The sequence below is a fragment of the Pleurodeles waltl genome, chromosome 4_2 (genome assembly GCF_031143425.1).
Source record: "Pleurodeles waltl isolate 20211129_DDA chromosome 4_2, aPleWal1.hap1.20221129, whole genome shotgun sequence".
Lineage (NCBI taxonomy): Eukaryota > Metazoa > Chordata > Amphibia > Caudata > Salamandridae > Pleurodeles > Pleurodeles waltl.
Window position 1 is genome coordinate 957,511,720 of NC_090443.1, and position 19,457 is coordinate 957,531,176.

A 19,457-nucleotide genomic window follows, 5' to 3' on the forward strand; every position below is an offset into this window, starting at 1 on the left:
ACCAAAACAATCAAACCAGAAACTCTCATGAGCCTGGTGTGATCTGCACACTTTCCTATTCAGCATCACTATCCTCCACTTCTGTGTCCCCTTTGGAGCACAGCCTGTGGAAAGAAGCCCGGTGCACAGGGGTGACTCCGACCCTGCACACTGCGGAGGCTCCAGACCGCCGCCTGCATTCTGTAACTCCATACCTTGGGCTGCTTTGTATCCAAGCAGCTGGTGCAGTCTTTCTAGTTTTGCTTCATGCTTCTGTGGCCCACATGTAGCGCTGCTTTAGTTCACCTTTTTAAGTTGGCCCCTGCGTAGACTGTTGCCAGCAGCACTTCCTTTAAGCAATAGATTGGAAATCTTATAAAATGTCGATACCAGAAGGACATTTGTAACACTTCTCTATGCTCTTTGGTTTCTCTCCTACAAATTCATCATCCCTGGTAGGTATTACATCTTAGGAGATCTGAGTTATGAAAGTGAAAATTATAACATGCTCATGGAACGATAGATCAAGGAGCCTACTCGTAGAGGCCTGGGCTTTCACTTATGGTCAACTAACCGAGCCCGCAGCTAGGTCAGGATTGTGCAGATCCTCCGGACCAGGCTCTAGCATTGTATTCTGGTGCTTGCAATTTTCAGTCTCTCGCATTCATATCACAGGGCGGCAAGCACCAGAATGCAAAGTAATAGCCAGAACTGGATGAACTACTCACACCGGAGACATGGGTCCTCCGAGGACTGAAATGAATACTTTGATTTTTTAGCCAATGTGAGTAGTTGAAAACACTACAACACTAGCTTCAAAATAAAGCAGCCGTCCTGCGATGAGAAAAACGGTTCTCTTTACTAAGCCCTGCACCATTCACAATCACTAGCAATAGGTGAGCATTCTAGAAGGTTGCTTTGTTTGATGACGACTGCTTGGGTTTTGGGAACTTTTGTGACATCAGTCACCAGGTGACCCCTGAAATATATTTGATTACAGCAGAGGGACGGGACCTCTGCTCGTTACAAACTATAACATTCATGTTAATAGCTGCCCCTTTCAGAGTTTTGAGCCAATGCAAATAATTTACAACTAATCTGTACATGAAGAAAGCTTACGCTCCAAATTATTCAAAAGGTCCCTCCGAAAAGATGCCAAACCGGTGCTAACAATACCTAATTCTGAATGAATTGTCTGCAAATTGTATCTGAAAGGCACATAATGGAACTGGATGTCTTCATACATTCAAGATGTAATATATCCTTTGACATGCCTTTTTGTTTTTTTTCTGTTTTGAAAAAAAATCAATAAAACATATACTATGTGGAAAGGACCCCAAATCTACCCGTAAAAGTGACTTAAGTCCTATCCAGCGTTGAACACTGTGTTTTAACATGCAGCATTTAACTAAGATTTTCCCCTACACTCCCTAGGCAGGAACTAGGAAGAGCCTTTGCATCCCCGCACCCCTGCCTAGAAAGTTTACATCAAGGGTTAATGTCCAGAGCAGCGACTCACAAGCCCAGGCGCATGCATTTTCCTCTGGTGGCCCGCTAGCGGTTACACGTCATGCTGACAGACAGGCGCAATGTTCAAGAATGTGCCGTTCGCACAGAGCTGATAATAACAAATACTTTAGCATCTCTATGCCAATGGCACTGAGCCCTAGCTCATTGCCTAGGTACTGTGGATGAAGGGCTCTCCTGGAAGGCTATGAATACCCTGTGGAGCGGCTGCAGATGCAGATGTGGTATGGGGATTTAAGAATAGCAGCCGTAAGTTCATTGCAAAGCTAAAAGCCCCTCCCTTTCTGCCGTGGTGCATAGTCTTGGTAAGCACTCAGCACTTCTGGCCACTATCCAGAACTGCGTAATTGCAAATAGTTGATGGACGCGACAACCCAACACACAGCATGGTAACTCTGTGAATCTCTTTGGCAGCCTGTCCTGAAAGCCACCTGCATGGTGGCAACACGCTTGCCCCGATCAACTAAATGATTACCCCAATGTCTACTGACATTTGCAACCAAGCTCCTGAGTGGCTGGGCATGTCTGCATCCTTAGGAAAAGAACGTAACCTGATGGGATGTACAGGATAGGCGGGCATGTTGATCTGCGACTATTCTCATCCTGTATGAATCTAAAAAGTATGGCTGCTAAATGACTACATACAGATCAACAGTCACCACACCGACAAGAACGAGAACCATCACTATTTGAACTGGCGAACTAAGTATGCTCCCAGGATTCAGACGTAGACCGACAGCTAATGAATCCTATAGCAGAGTCAAATCCCCCAGTATGCAAAGCAAATATTCCTCCCAAAACACTTCAGCCACAGCAATTCCAACCCTCTCCCTCTAAGACGAATCTTCAACATCAACATAATTTGACCAGATCAGTTCTAACAAAACATCACCTTATTGTACGTACTGATTACACCATCTAGATGTATTACGAGTCCACTTTAATCAAAGCACTCAATGCCAGATGGGCAAGTACCCTTTAACAAAGAGATCGGATGTATAGAGCGGGTGAATCAGAAGATTTTAACACAGTCCATCACAGAATGTCTCTTACCACTCCAATCACCACTCACCTTTAATACTAACCACAAGAAGTACTGTAACAGTAATACTTGGCAGGTATCTGCCTCCAGCACTAGCTACCTCACTCTGTACTCATTCTCTGTAACACAGGAGCTCAAAATGGACATCATTCTGCTGTAACCAGCATGGAAAGCTTTTGTAATTTCTTTATCAGCAATCTACCGAGCTAATTCAATGCCATCAATCTACTAAAATGATCAGTCTGTGTGCTTGTCTCACACTGCATTCATTCATCACAGAGCTAAGCGCAGCGCCTCAAGACAATCTAAGACTCCCTCTCTGATCACTCATCACATCACAGGATTGCTTTTGCTGACAAAGCAGTTTTATACATCCAGTTCCATATGCAGCCGCATAAGGCTATAAAGCATTATAGGAATATTACAATACAATTTAGAGGGGTAATTACAAACCCAACTAACAAGTTGCACTGAAGAAACCCTTCACAACAACACAAGAGACCAAAGTATCATTTCGCCCACATTTCTGAGGACTGGAAGAACTTCCTGATGGCATGAGTTGTGTGCTAGAAAAAGCAAATACTATGACCTACAAAAATGCAATCAATGCTGAATTTTTTTTTTTTTTTTTTTTAAACTTTGCAGCAACTTGTTCACATTTTGGTAGAGCACACGGAGTTTCCTCCATGGTTGCTTCAAGAGAGCAATGATTAACTACACAACTGAACTGCAAGAAATACGTTTTCTTCCTCCCCCTTCTCAGTAGGAGGGTTGTAAAATTAAGGTCATACAAGCTCTGCATTCCACTTCTCGCCTGACTGGAGCAACTGCACTCGTTTCTTCATAATAGTTGGAGTGAAAATAGGAATTCCTTTCAGAAACACTTCTACCCCTCTGCTTTGGCCATCACTAGAAATGGCTATTTATGCAAATAGTCTGGGAGAGGCAAACAAGAGATAAAGTGGCACAACGGCACCCACTGGCTGTGATCTTGGAACTCATCTGCATCAAAACAAGAAGCTCTGGCCTTGCCTTCTGACATCCGCCTTGGGATGAAAGTGCATTTCTCTCTCTCTTTTTAAAGGTGCCTACTCCTTACATATTCACCTGTGTCAATAACATGCACTGTGCTATAACAGAGTCACACAAAGGGCCCTTGTGTACTTCATGTATGCCACCAAAAACATTCCTTATCATCCTTTAAAAGCTCCTACACAGCACATCATCTTACCTTCAGGCCTTTGTTATCCTGTCTAGGTTGAGCCTAGGCAGCGTGCAAGCACTGTCTACAAGACATGCTGTAATCACTTCTATGGGCTTTTAACCATGCCAACTATCGCCATTCGTTCTTTGTTGTGCCATTGAGAAATGTGGGGTTTTTATTGGTGCATTAGTTCTGATTCTCCAGTCTTTGGGTGCTTGATTCATGCTCAGGGGATTTCCCTCATTGGTATTTTTGTTGTCCATACCAACACGTCCACGGTTCCTCCTGGTCGGCCATTGCAAGGCATGGTTGCAAGATGGCTCCATAGCTTTGCAGGTCAGTTACTCTCCCCATGCCGCTCCCCCTCACCCCTCCACAACACTGCTTGTTTCCTAGGTATTCGTGATGACAATATTTAGAGCTGTTCACGTCAGGTTCATGATAATGGGTGTTAATTGGTAGCTGTGCCAGTAAGCTGCCAAGAGCCTAGTGGCATCACACGCTTGGTGTACTGCCGATCTGCCACTTTGTTCATTGGGCTTTCACTTGAAAACCCTGTGCGCTTGTAAACAGTTTGATATTTGCTATATTGTGCACATTTTTAAAAAAGATTTAAGATATAACTTTGTATGCTGGTGACTTAAATATCATGCTATTTCTTCAGGAGAAAGTATGGAAACCTTGAGGAGAAAGCGTGGTGTGGTCTTATTTATGTGCTTATTTATGTTTCCTGAAACAACATCTTATCACAAACTGTTTTGTAGAATTTGTATGCCTTGCAATGGGGTTTTATACCAATGGAATAAAATCTAGTAGTGTTTTCAAAAACACTAACAAACATGCAAATAATCTCCTTTGAAATTAATTATGCATCAGTACATCTCATGCATATTTATAGTGGGTGTTGTGAAAGCCGGATTGAAGATTAATATTTGGTGGCTTAACAATCCCACTCCTTTTTTTAGTCGATCCATATGCGCTGTAATTTTGGGAATTGTGTTAGCCAGCCAGCAACTCTGATGGCAGGGCTGTGAAAGTGGTATTCTATAGTAATTAGCACAGCAGATTTGAATTAGGATGCTAAATGGCAACATTTTCATTTTTTGCTGCAGACAGAGGAAGAAGGTGAATGGAAGTGTTTTAGTTATAGGCAGGGCTGACCAATTTATGTGGCAAAAAAGTCAAATTATGCATTTGCAATGCCAATAGATCCAACTCTTGCAAATGCAAGACCTATTGCATTGCAAATGCTTGTTGTGTTCAGTCGCTCTGTGCTGGAAACCTTTGCCCTATGAGGAAGCAACCTTTTTTGAGCCGTTCTTTGGACAGGTGCACTGTGGTCGCTCTTGCCCCATTTTCTGGCTGTTTTCCCCTCAGTTCTGACAGGCACGGACGAAGACGTTTACATCACTGGAGCCCACTATGATTCAGAGTACATCCGTACCCACACTTCACTGAGGAGTCCAATACATGGTCACTACGCCCTGAATTTTGAGGTAAACCCGGCCCACAAAGTTCCTTTTCACCGCTCACTCTGAAAGAAGCCCTGTAAGTTCACTGTGCTCTGATCTTTCTTGAGCCCTGAAGTTCCTAAGCCTCGTTGAAGTTCCCAGATGGGCGGGACATTGAGCTGTCTCTTTGTTTAGATCCTTATTCCCTGCAACCCTGAAGCACTAGATCATTGAGTCGCACTGTTTTCCCTCTACATTCTCCCTGCTTTCCATATCATGTGTGGCCGCTCTTCAACTTAACCTGGCTTTTGATGCAAGTCAGGCAAAAGAATTAAAAGAAAGAAAAAAAAATCACAAAGAAACCGCTGGTCTGTTGCAGAACACCTGGATGATGAGTGGAGATGGGGGTGGAGTCCACTCTCCACCCAGCCACTTAACAGATCAACTACCTTAATACTACAGCTTATCTGACTGTGGCTGTATAGCCGAGACAGTCCTGAGTGGATGCACTGCCTGCACCTTTTACCATCCTCCCTCTCTTTCTCACCCCTCTACATGCCTAATTTCGGGATTTTACATAATTTACTATTTAATGCTTTACCCCCTCCCACCATCTCCCTTTCGCTGATGGCACGTCTGCTATGTGATTTACTACTTCCACAGGCCTGCTTCAACAACACTGACAGCACCTCTGATGATGACCTGCCTAAGCCTTACACGGATGGCACTTCTCACATGTACACATCTGGCTGACAATAATGGCACCTCTGGTATGGACCCACGTAACTAACACTGATGGTGTCTCCGATATGGACCTGCCTCATTAACACCAATGTCAATTATGGCATGGACCTAGCTCACTATCCATGACAGTACATCTGCCACGGACATGACTGCTATGGACATGCTTCATTAACACCAATGGCACCTGTGCTGTGGACCCACCCAACACTGATAGCACATCTGCTAAGGACCCGCTTCACTGACACAGAAGGCACCTCTTCTAAGGACCTGCTTCACTAGCCCCAATGGCACCTCTTCTATCATTCTCTGGACTGCATAGCATCAGGAGAGCGCCAGGAATACATATCACTTCTTCCCACTTCCTCTGCATGAAACTAACTCTGACTCTCCAAAACTGCTGCGTATTGCAAACATGTCATCTTTCATAGAGTTGCACACTCCTTCGCTTCTCCCTTTTACTAGTGTCCTATTGCCTACGCCTTCGGCTTCATTAGAGCATTCGGCTTAAATCTAGCAACTATTTTGGTCTGGTCTATGCCACGTGTGGCTGCAAAAATACAAGAGCAACAGAAAATAGCTTCAGAACATTGGGTTGGTTTGTGATATGCTCCCACTGTGAAACATGGTCGCCAATTTAAATTTGACCGCCCTTAAGACCTCAGTGGGCAGAGTTGCAGAAATGGGTGCAAGTGACGTCAACGTTGCACCAATCGTGAGTCACAATTTTTATAATTAAAAAAATTAAAGTCACAAAAACAGCTCAGTGAGAGCCGGTGCAGAAAGTGCTGAGTGCTCCTTCATTACGGACATATGTTGTGATAGATGAGTCTCAAAATAACAAGAGCACAGCCCGTCATAACATGGCATATATTCAAAAGGGTGTCTGCGATATAATCAGTCCACAGTGGTTTGCTCCTCAACAAATAGCAGGATCACCATCAGGTCTAACATCTATCATTAGCCCGAGACCATATTAGCAGGCACTGAGAAGCGTAGTAACTCCCAGCAGACATCCATGGAAAAGGAGTTTGTCCGAACAGCCTTAAGATCCAAAATGGGCGGCAGAAGCCAAGGGCTGGAAGCAAGCGGTTGTGCGTGTGTGCCTGTGTGTGGAATCACCAAGAGGCAGGCAGAAGCCACGGCGGACTGAGGCAGGCAAATGGGGCAGAAGGAATGAAGTCCTGTTAAAGCAGAAGCAATGTCTGATGACTAAAACTTGGCTATAGTCATAGAATACTGCTCCTGCTTTGGCTAATGTGAATATAGGATTTGTTATGATGGGATGTGTTATTCTTGCTATTTTAACACAAAAGATGGTCATGTTTATCACGAGTGTGTCGCTTATGAAGGAGCACCGGGACCGTTGTTCTGCAGGGGCACTCCCTGCACCCTTTATGTGACTGTAATTGTTTAAATGATTAAAGCTGGCATTTGATTGCACATAATTTATGCATATTCCTTCAACTAGGGACATCTGTGCCTTGTTCTACTAATTGCTACAGGTCTCTTGTGTCTACTGGGTTTTCCTTGTGTTAAAAAACTACCAATTGTGAGTTGAGCACTAATTTTGCGCACTGGTTTTGTCTGCATGTAAACCCCCAGCCACAAAGTGCTGTTAAAACACAGCGCACAGCTATTAAATATGCGCTTGCCCCATTTATCAATAAAAGGGTAAGTAAGTGAGGTGCCAAAAAACTGGTGATCACTTGACGTAATTGTAATTTAGAGTGAAAGTTTTTGTAACTATAATTTATACTGGGGTGGCTTTACAGATTTAAAAAAATAAAAATCAAATTTCCAATTCACCTGCAAAATGAGCAAGCTGTAACAGTTCTACACTCAACCTTGCTTTTTTTAAATTAAGAATACATTATATACTTAGATCCTGTATTTTTTTAATGGGTCAAAATTCTTCAACATTATTGCATTAATCTATTAAGCCGGGTTTGGTGTCGCACATGGCCAGTGTTCCCACTGTGGGGATACAATCCAATTGTCACACGGTCTTCCAGCGGATCCACTCAGCCTTTCAACCTTGTGAGGTTGATAAAATATGCACCTCTGAGCTGGGAAGAAATAAACACGTTTATGTGTCAATAGCATCAAGTTACCCTCAGGCTGGAGATGTGCTCTACAAATAAACCTGCTATTTTTCATGTTTACTACATTTTCATCACGTGGTGCACAAGGACATCAGTTCCCAAAAATGCCAGGGGTAGCGGAAGTGACATCACATGCCCTTTGACCTCCACTTTCACTCACACAGTCATACTTACACATACACACAAAAGCACACTTGCATACACTGCCTCTCACATAAACACACTCGCCCCGCAAGCACACACAACATACACTTAAAGGCATTTTTTTACTTACCTCAGCTGCCATGGAAGGGTATTTTCCAGTAATTGTACTCCATTTATATTGCACCAATAGAGAATAATAAATTATTATTCACTGTTAGTGTAATAAAAATTGACAGAAAGCAAAGACGTCGGAGGAGCTGCCACTGTGTTCCTGGCACTATATTTGCCACCTCTGAGAGCAGGGGTCACAAAGGCAGTGCTAGGGATCGCAGCTGCGACCCCTGGCGACCCTTAAGTGACATCCATGGTGGTGCAGTAAGCTGGGGAGAAGGTAATCAGATTCCTGAAAGCACCAAGGACATGTCTGACGGTATCCTAGCTCTAGCACTCTTTCAGATGCATGAATGATTCCTACCCAGCCCAGCCGGTCTTTCTGATGTAAACCTGGCACGCGACTAACTGTGGTGGGCATTATTACCTAATTCAAATTAGACACTTGTCTAATATGAATCTGAAAGAGTCTTTACGAAGCAAATCTGTCAAGTGACTGGCCGTTACCCATCACTACTAACCTGTCACGGGTGATCCTGGCATGCAGTGCTTAATTTGGGCTTGTTGTTTCCGGTGCTGAGCACCAGCACTTATTTTCGAGGGCAGGGGCTTATTCTTCTGCCTCAAGCATTTGCTGCGAGCAAAAGACACATATGGGAAAGACGGAGGAAGTGAAAAACGAAAAAGCATCACAAGGGGAGAAAGTAGAAAGCTGCTAGAGTGAGCTGAAGGGGCAGGGAGTGGCTTTTTGTGGTTTGAAGAGGCCCGAGATGGCTTCAGGATTACGTCACCTCAGTATTCCTTGTTCATACATTTAATTGCAGCAGCCACGTGTTTAAGAGGAGAGCTTTGGGCACCGGCACCTTTTTATTTACAAATTAAGCACTGCTGGCATGTGACTGTCTACTGCTCAGCCCTGCGAGCCTGCCAGTGCTAATGTTAGCCTAACAGACTGTGCTCCAGAGTTAGCCATTTTTCATGAGCCGGACAGGTGATCACAGTACTGCCTAGTTTCCCCATGTCATGTATGACACCTTCAGCCAGTGCAGGCTTTTTAACCAGTCACTCTCAAACTTCTGGGACTGATTTGTGTTGTTCCATTACAACTGTGCGCTTCTTGATCACTGCATGCATAGTTCTATTTGCCTGTCAAACTTTAAAGAGGGAGGCCAATGGCCCTACCAACCTTCCAGAGGCAGCTTCAAGAGAGACACTCAGACATGCAGCGAAATACAATGTGTGTTCTACATAACACAAATCAGACAAGTATTGCTAAAGTAAATGCACAGGTTACTAAAACTGATTTCACCTCAATTAATCTATCCCTATTCAAAACACTAGAGCAAATGCATGAGATCGCAAGAGAACAAACTTACCACAACTAATCCTAAAAGGAAAGGAAACATATTAATAATTCACTACCTATTTATCTCTAACTTTTAATTGTGGAGTAGCATGCTACTTGCCGCAAAGCGCTTCAATTGCTTGTCAGGTTTAGTAAGCGCTATCTAAATACAATAAACGAATTACACCATCACATTTCAGGCTGCTTCATCCTTGGAGCGATCTGGTATTTGTTTGGCACATGAAAAATAAGCACAAGCAAGAGAGATAAGACCGACGTTGCAGGCTGCTGGCTCTCAAGTGATCCAGGCTTTGGCAATATCAGGTGGAAATGATTTTACTAGCCACCTTGTTGAGTTAGACATTAAAAGCAGGGCACCCTTTCCAATTCTTCTCTACACTGCGAGCTGGTGAGGCGATATCTTGAGTTTTACGGTGTACCACAAGCAGCTCTAAGGCTAAATGTATTGTGCCAAGGAATGGGGATAGAAGCACACAAATCCCAAATGTGTCAGCCTTTTCTGCCCTTGCAAATCTTATGGATGACAGAAAGTTATTCTAATGCCCCAGGGCCGCCTCTCATTAGCGGATTCTTAGGTTGGGAAGATCTGTGCGAGAGGGTTGGCCATGCCTGTGCAAGAGATGGAAGCTTGTAGGAATGGCCACTTGCATGCAATATACTACAAGGATCACTTCTGTTATGTGTCCCCAACTTTTCAGATGTTTACCGTCACAAAGTTCAGTCACATTTAATCCCAAAGAGGGCACCATTAAAAACTGCTTCACGAGGGGGCCTGACCACAGTTGAAGAGAAAAGTGTATAGTAATGCAAAAATGCTGATGTGACCAGATGACAGTCAAGGGGGCAATGCTCCCGTTTGCCAACTGAATTCAGCCTTAGCCTTCTAAGCACTAAAATTATGTATCTTGCTGAAGGCAACAAAATAGTCTCATTCTGTGCTTTTGTACACTTTGTGTTTGCAAATACCTGAGAAGGATAACAAACTACAGTATTTTACACATCAAGATTCAACAACTGCTATAAAGATGTATGCCAGCCTGCGCTGAGCCTCAATCGAGGCTGCTAAATTCTGCCCTCTGGATGGACAGACTTATTGGAAATCTATTCCTACATCTGGGCTTTTTCTAGAAGCGCAAAACCCGACAGAGCGATTGATCGAATGTCAGGCTCCAGGCAGCTGAAGTAGATGCTCTTGACAGGTAATAACATAATATTGGAAATACTATCTTGAACACTCGCAGGATGAATTTATTCTGCTTTTACCGGCAGGTCTCAGGGTGATCCTTTCGTTGAAGTTCTTCGGCGAACAGACCGGATCAGCATTTGTTTTCAGAAGGCTGAATGTCTGCAGGCGGGGGTCACATGCTGCACTACTGCAAGTGAAGTTGGACCTCAAAGTGAGTAATTCAGCACAGGCACATATTCTGACAACGTAAAATGCATCTACATAAAAACAAAGAACGTCTTAAACAAAGAGAACCATAAAAAGCCTCATAATGAAGAAACCAAAACCATGAATCTAAAGTGTTGCAGTGGCTTAGCACGAGGAATAGCTCATGATTAATAAAGCCACAAAGTATAAAATATGGCAAGAATCTGAACCTTTATTCCTGCCCTAACCCTTTCCCTAACACTCTCACTAATATTTATCATCGCCCTCTCTCCATCCAAGGAGACCCTTACAAAAAAACTAACCCTTTGCCTTTCACTAATCCCACTTCAAATCTCTATAGAAGCCCAACTTTTCCCAAGTTTTTATTGCGTTGTAACATAAACGTTGCTACAACAATCAGAACGAATCCTAGTTTTACCCTCAGTACATCTGTAAATTCAACCCTAAACCTTTTTTAAAAAAAAATTCATGTTACATTGCTTTATTTAGATTTCTAAAAAGAGATTGCCCAAATGACCTCTTTCTTCTTCATCGATAAATTTCTTCCTTCTGGAATATCTTCACTTCACTCCCTAATAATCCCTTCTCAATATGATCCCGACAGTTAAATACCTTAATGGTGAATGGTGTTCTGGTGCCTTCCCCAGTCCTAGAGGCCACAAATTGTTTCTCACCATCCAGGCGCAATTTGAATTTAAAAGACTGTATTCTTTCCTGACAGGTTGGTGGGCCTGAAAATGCTATTATGAAATCCATATCCATGTGCCCCCCAAAGGCAAGTGACGCTGTGGTGAGTGAAACTGTTTAGGTCAAAAGACAGATTATTGCATTCGTACGATGCAGCGCTGCACAGCCAGAGAAACACGAGTAACGCCGCATTTATCCAGAGTAGCCTGCCAATGGTGGCATCGGCTGCTCTAAATAAACTGTTTTAGTGCAGCACTAAGGGCTGAAATATGGTACAAAGCAAGCCAGCTGTTCCCCTTTAAGGAGATCATCGTGGCTGCAAGTAATACCCCGTAATACCCCGTGACCTGTGTGTGTTCGGACTCTTCCTTCATGTTACGCCCCTTTCCATTGAATACAGACGCGAGGGGGCGGCTGCGACTCCGCGAGGCAAAGCAGTGTCGACGAGTGCACTTTCGGTGCATGATAGTTTTTGTATGTGCAGGGGGGTCGCTCTGCCATTTTGTTCATAAGTTCACGTGGCACCGTGTGAGCACCTGCGCAAAGGTACAATAAGAGTGGGTCGAAATTTTGCCACCTCGCGCGGCCACTTCCGTCTTCTAAGCGCACCCAAAAGCCAGCAGCCTTCCTTCCGGCAGAGGCCTCACCCAGTTCCTGCCTCCATGCCACTGCTGGGGGACCACACTGAAAACAGCTGGCAGAGCTCCTGTCCGGAGAGCTTTCCGTGCTTAACCCGTGGCACTGCCACCCTCGCCCGTCTCTCTCAAGCACACGTCTAGCGCACTCCGGGAAACACTGACACTCTCTTAAGGGAATGACCTGAGAGACCAGGGGAGCACTGATTAACAGCTCAGAAAGCCCGACAGGCCTAGTAAGGAGTGCGTCTGTTTCTTTCAATTCGCTGGGTCTATACAAACTGTTGAAACAAAACCTGTCATTAACGCCTTGCAATATACAGGGAGTGCAGAATTATTAGGCAAATGAGTATTTTGACCACATCATCCTCTTTATGCATGTTGTCTTACTCCAAGCTGTATAGGCTCGAAAGCCTACAACCAATTAAGCATATTAGGTGATGTGCATCTCTGTAATGAGAAGGGGTGTGGTCTAATGACATCAACACCCTATATCAGGTGTGCATAATTATTAGGCAACTTCCTTTCCTTTGGCAAAATGGGTCAAAAGAAGGACTTGACAGGCTCAGAAAAGTCAAAAATAGTGAGATATCTTGCAGAGGGATGCAGCACTCTTAAAATTGCAAAGCTTCTGAAGCGTGATGATCGAACAATCAAGCGTTTCATTCAAAATAGTCAACAGGGTCGCAAGAAGCGTGTGGAAAAACCAAGGCGCAAAATAACTGCCCATGAACTGAGAAAAGTCAAGCGTGCAGCTGCCACGATGCCACTTGCCACCAGTTTGGCCATATTTCAGAGCTGCAACATCACTGGAGTGCCCAAAAGCACAAGGTGTGCAATACTCAGAGACATGGCCAAGGTAAGAAAGGCTGAAAGACGACCACCACTGAACAAGACACACAAGCTGAAACGTCAAGACTGGGCCAAGAAATATCTCAAAACTGATTTGTCTAAGGTTTTATGGACTGATGAAATGAGAGTGAGTCTTGATGGGCCAGATGGATGGGCCCGTGGCTGGATTGGTAAAGGGCAGAGAGCTCCAGTCCGACTCAGACGCCAGCAAGGTGGAGGTGGAGTACTGGTTTGGGCTGGTATCATCAAAGATGAGATTGTGGGGCCTTTTCGGGTTGAGGATGGAGTCAAGCTCAACTCCCAGTCCTACTGCCAGTTCCTGGAAGACACCTTCTTCAAGCAGTGGTACAGGAAGAAGTCTGCATCCTTCAAGAAAAACATGATTTTCATGCAGGACAATGCTCCATCACACGCGTCCAAGTACTCCACAGCGTGGCTGGCAAGAAAGGGTATAAAAGAAGGAAATCTAATGACATGGCCTCCTTGTTCACCTGATCTGAACCCCATTGAGAACCTGTGGTCCATCATCAAATGTGAGATTTACAAGGAGGGAAAACAGTACACCTCTCTGAACAGTGTCTGGGAGGCTGTGGTTGCTGCTGCACGCAATGTTGATGGTGAACAGATCAAAACACTGACAGAATCGATGGATGGCAGGCTTTTGAGTGTCCTTGCAAAGAAAGGTGGCTATATTGGTCACTGATTTGTTTTTGTTTTGTTTTTGAATGTCAGAAATGTATATTTGTGAATGTTGAGATGTTATATTGGTTTCACTGGTAATAATAAATAATTGAAATGGGTATATATATTTTTTTTGTTAAGATGCCTAATAATTATGCACAGTAATAGTCACCTGCACACACAGATATCCCCCTAACATAGCTAAAACTAAAAACAAACTAAAAACTACTTCCAAAAATATTCAGCTTTGATATTAATGAGTTTTTTGGGTTCATTGAGAACATGGTTGTTGTTCAATAATAAAATTAATCCTCAAAAATACAACTTGCCTAATAATTCTGCACTCCCTGTATAAACTGCCTGGCACACTTCCCACACCATTAAATGATCTGGAGCGCTCTTGCCAACATGGTCCAATTCCTGATGCGTGATACAGAGCAGTTTTATAAGGATCAACAGTTTTTGAAAATGGAACACTGAAGATCCTATAAAATCTCTACTAAAAGGGTGATCGAGCCGAGTTCTGCTTTTATCTTCCGTTCTAACCGTGCTATAAATATTCCTTGCTGAAATGATCTGCTGAGCTGTTATTTTCACCCACCAAATTGAACACCGCTAGATGGCAGTACAGCATCAAAAGTGTGAGGCAATCGCGAACAAAAACAGGTACGTGTACATCAGCAGGGCTACGAATGACAAAAGAATAGAGGTGCTGTGTTTTTTGTGTGGCACAAACCCGTACGATGGCAGGCCCAAGGCAACCACAGGTCCAAGTGCCAGCGGCACCTTGGGGTTGGCCGGCCAGCACACCAATGTTTTCAGAGTGAGCTGTGGTCTAGTTGTGATGCCTTTATGAGTGGAAGATGATAGATAACACGAGTCCTAATCCAGGGTTCCTCAACGCTTAAAAATATTAGTAATTGTTTCCCCTGAGCTTTCACTCCATTATCTGCAAATATTGTGAAGGATTACAAAAGGTTAAACTCCCGAATTAGTCTGAATATTTACAAAGCCTAAATTCTGTAATAGGAGTCAAGGCAATCTCCGTGCAAGGGGTTTAATATTTGGAAGAGATCACAGTCAGACATTACAAGAACACTGAAGGTCCATATACGACCACCTCCCATGTTGTGAGGCATAACAAACACTATACTCCTCACTGCTGGAAGAATTTACTGTATGATGTCTGGCACATCTGTGCAGGTCACTGGCCACATAGAGTGACCAGATTTTGAGAGGCAAAAAAACCGGGACAGGACAGAAAGTGAGAGTAGGCCTAAAGTATTACCTCTATGACTGATACACCGGGTCGGGTCCGGCAACCCAACAAATAGGCACAAAATCCTTATATAAAGGAAGGATCCGGATATACATATATATATACATACATATATATATATACATACATATATATATATATATACATACATATATATATATACATACATATATATATATACATACATATATATATATATATATATAAATGAAATCCTTATATAAAGGAAGGACCCGGAGAGATATATATATATATATATATATATATATATATCTCTCTCCCCTCTGCTTCAGCATGCATACAGCCACTTCCTTCTCTACTGCCTGAAAAACAGATATATTACTTAACGAAAGTACACCTTTCAATTTTACTCTGCTGGATGACTTGACCTTTATTTCAAAAACCAAGAAATGAATATAAATTAAGGAAAGCTTCGGAAGAATCCTCCGACAACCAGGACTGTTAAATGAAATCGGAGATGTGTGGTCACTCTACAAAAAAAGTAATTGCAGTCCTGCATTCATGGATGTTGGTTATAAGAAACAAACTGGCCCATGGCACCTCGTGTGTTTTCTCCAAAAGAAACAGGCAAAGCGTGGCCACGGAGCCACCAAAAGCCGTCCTGATCCTGCCATTCCCGCCGCCTCCTGTTTCCTCACTCATCTGTTCCCGATGGTGTCCCAGCATTCAGTGGGATGTCAGCACAGGATCCCCGGGAAATCCTGGCACTGGTCTCATGCTAAACCCTAACAATGCATGCTTCATGTACGAAGTAAACAGTGGCCGCTGCTGGGCACTAAAAAGGGATGAGGACAAAGAACTAACTAGGAATGTTTTATATGAGGCGTGCGTGGCCTTGGCCTATGGAATTAAGGGTGTGGGCTATGGCCTAAAAGAAGTGAACTAGAAAGATGTGCAGAGTACCACCTGAGCAGTATTTGGGTGCCTCTGCATATGTTTTCTGTTAGTGAATCCAACCACACAGTAGCAAACACATACACCTAAAAGAAACCAGACCTATGGGCTTCGCCAATGCTTGTTAGCACTGAATTTTCTTCAGAGTGTATACTAGGTACACTGTCATCTTTTAGAATTCATATTACTAAACATTATGTCAATGCGTAGCGGGAACAATAAAACAAAAGAACTTTCTGAAACTTAAAACGTGCGTTTCTCATGAGAATTGTGAAGAAAAAAATAAGTAAAGTAATAAAAGGCAAAACATCAAAGAGGGAGAGTAATACTACTAAGCTTCAGACTAGATTACTGAGTATTAATCTGACAGCTGCGCTACCCATGCTTTCTGTAAAGTGTTCCACTTCACTGTGGGCTGCTAATAGTGGGGCAAAGGCTTTATATAGGTACAGACTGGATACTATTTTAGAAGTTTAGTGAGCAATCACGTTGGGTATATACAGCAATCTACCACACATACTGGCAAACCTTCTTGGGTGTAATCAGATGGAAGGGCCGCAGCGGGGTAAGGCTCACCAGGGATCCTCAGCGCCTGGAAGGTACTGGAAGACAAGACTGGCAATGGGAATCCGCTATGTGCCTAATTCTTTAAAAAAATAAATGTGCCCGTTCACAAAGATTTGCTCAGAAGCCTGCAGCCAGTGCTACTGAATGTGGGGTACCAAATACGGAGGCTGTGTAATCTTGATTCCACTTCAGGCCTCTTTAATTTACTGCCACACACTGCCTGCCCCTTTGTCTCTGTCTTGCAGGTTCTTGATTTCTCCCTTTGTCATGGCATTTCAGTCTTTCTCTTTCTTTTTTCCCCTCTTGTGTTTTTTTCTCTATCTTACTCTCTGTTCAAAGTTTGATGAGGAAAAATAAGTGCTGGTCCCCAAAAATGAGTGCCGGTGGGCCACACTGGCTCAAATTAAGCACTGCATCTACCTACTCTAATGATATCATTGACAGGTCAAGTCTGTGTCATCGGCAAGCACACTAAGTGACATACAAAACAGCTCTGCCAGTTGGAAAGTTGCTTTAGCGCACAATCACCGACGAAGGTCCCGGTAGTCAATCGTGTACGGGTCAATAGAGCACTTATTTTAAAAGAGTGAGATCCATTCTAGTCAATGTGATTGCATTTCGCTTATCAACACCCAGTCTCAAAGCAAACAAACAGGCACATCACGTAGGAAAGTGCACTCAAGAAACAAGGTCAACACACTGGTCCACTCTATTAATCGTCAGCTACATGCCTGCTTCAATGGAATGCAACTCGATAAATACATTTATTTCCAGGCAGTTGCCATAACAGCTCCATGTCTCTTCTGCATTATTGTCACACTGTAATTTGGAAAGGCTTTTGTGAGAGCCATTACCCACAATGCACCCTACGAAAATGCCAACCGCAGGACAGAGATGTGCCCTTGAGATGATGGCTGGCTCCCCTTATACCACAAGCTGCATGTGATCCATAGTCAGTGGGATATTTCCCGAAGCCTCTCATCGGGACTTGGGAGATGATATGACATCCACCACCACAGCCGTGGGACTTGCGGTGGGTGTTTCAGGACCAGAGATTAGAGGTATCTGAGGTTACTGGAGGGAGGCTGGAGACGCGGTGCAATCATGATGGACGGCGTAGTAAGCACATGGATCAACTTCCCAGCACAAGTGCTGGACACCAGCAGGACCCTGCAGCTTGAACCTAGACTTAGTTTAAGTAGGAACCAGGTCCCAAGGAGGGACACGTCCATCCTCTGACCTGAAACCACACTACATCGCTGGCTTCCTACAGTCTCAACGCAGATCACTGCAGATAAGAAGCTCACACTGTCCACACAAAGGTGGGAAAATAACTGACCCCCTAGAGACAACACCACTCACACACCTCCTGGTGACATTGGGCACACAGTCTGCCAATTTAGCCCCTGAACCCTGCAGCAGGCCAACCAAAAATTGAAACATGACGTGTAACAATCACTTAAACCACATTTGTACCTAGAACAAATCATTCCGTTTGAGAAAGGGGAGGGGCATCCAACAGGCTATCTGCACAGTCATTATTCTTGATGCTACCAGAGACCAAATGTGCCTCCTGCAGTACAATAAGATGAGTTGCAGTCACAAGGGAAACGAATTTGGACGAGAAAAAACAGCATTGGCGACACCAAAGTAAAATAAAACAGAAAGCAGGGACTTGACACTCCCCTTTCAAGGGGATTTCTCTGTGCCTACCGTGCAACGTAAAGAGGATTGCAGCACATGAACATTGATCCAGCAGCACATTTCTTAGGGAGCCCAGAGATTCCCCGTTTACCATGCACATTAGCAACAGCGCGGAGGTCCCTCCCTCACTGACAGCACATGATATACTCTGTGTAACAGTAAAGGCTAGAAGTTTGCCATAAAGAATTTTACATCTCAAGGGTCCCGAGGAAAACAAAAAAAAAAAGAGGGTTAAACAAATGCCCTTGGGGACGTTCTGACTCGACTAAAAATAATAAAGTACTTACAAAGAAAAAGGTGGCTGGCGCCCGTAGCCTCGCTGCCCAACCCAACCCCCAGATTCATCCCCAGCTGACACCTGAAGTTAACTCCTAACCCAGGGTAAGGATCAAGTGTAAAACAAGGAGTAAAGTTCGTGTTAATGAAAAAGGCTGTACTTACAAGCTCCCTCTTCTCGGAAGACTCAGCTCCTTCTGAAAGAAAACACAAGAGCAGAGGTGAGTGCGGTGCTACCACGAGGAGGTTAGAGACACACAATGCTACATAAGACCGGAATGCTGGCACAGACTAAAAATTGGAAACACATTTCTTATTACTAAGGTTACACAGGATTTCACCCTCTTCAATCTCAAAGTCAAAGAAAAGAAGCGTGGTCAGGTAGGTTAACATTACTGAACAAGGCGGCTTTCATGTAGCAGCCAAGCAGTGCACAATGATCGCAGAATGTGTTATTCTGCGAAACAGAAGCTGTGTTTTTTGTGTGGCACAAACCCGTACGATGGCAGGCCCAAGGCAACCAGAGGTCCAAGTGCCAGCGGCACCTTGGGGTTGGCCGGCCAGCACACCAATGTTTTCAGAGTGAGCTGTGGTCTAGTTGTGATGCCTTTATGAGTGGAAGATGATAGATAACATGAGTCCTAATCCAGGGTTCCTCAACTCTTAAAAATATTAGTAATTGTTTCCCCTGAGCTTTCACTCCATTATCTGCAAATATTGTGAAGGATTACAAAAGGTTAAACTACCGAATTAGTCTGAATATTTACAAAGCCTAAATTCTGTAATAGGAGTCAAGGC

At 43.8% G+C, this 19,457-nt stretch overlaps 1 protein-coding gene across 4 annotated transcripts in view; it reads right to left on the minus strand.

The window, feature by feature from the left end:
- The window catches only part of MAST2 (microtubule associated serine/threonine kinase 2), a 1,054,635-nt gene that overhangs the window by 464,047 nt on the left and 571,131 nt on the right, over positions 1-19,457 (minus strand). For all 4 annotated transcript variants that reach the window (XM_069232766.1, XM_069232767.1, XM_069232770.1 and 1 more), the window contains one exon: positions 18,825-18,856. In XM_069232766.1, the coding sequence (XP_069088867.1) occupies positions 18,825-18,856 (32 nt within the window). The remainder of the gene's footprint in view (positions 1-18,824; positions 18,857-19,457) is intronic.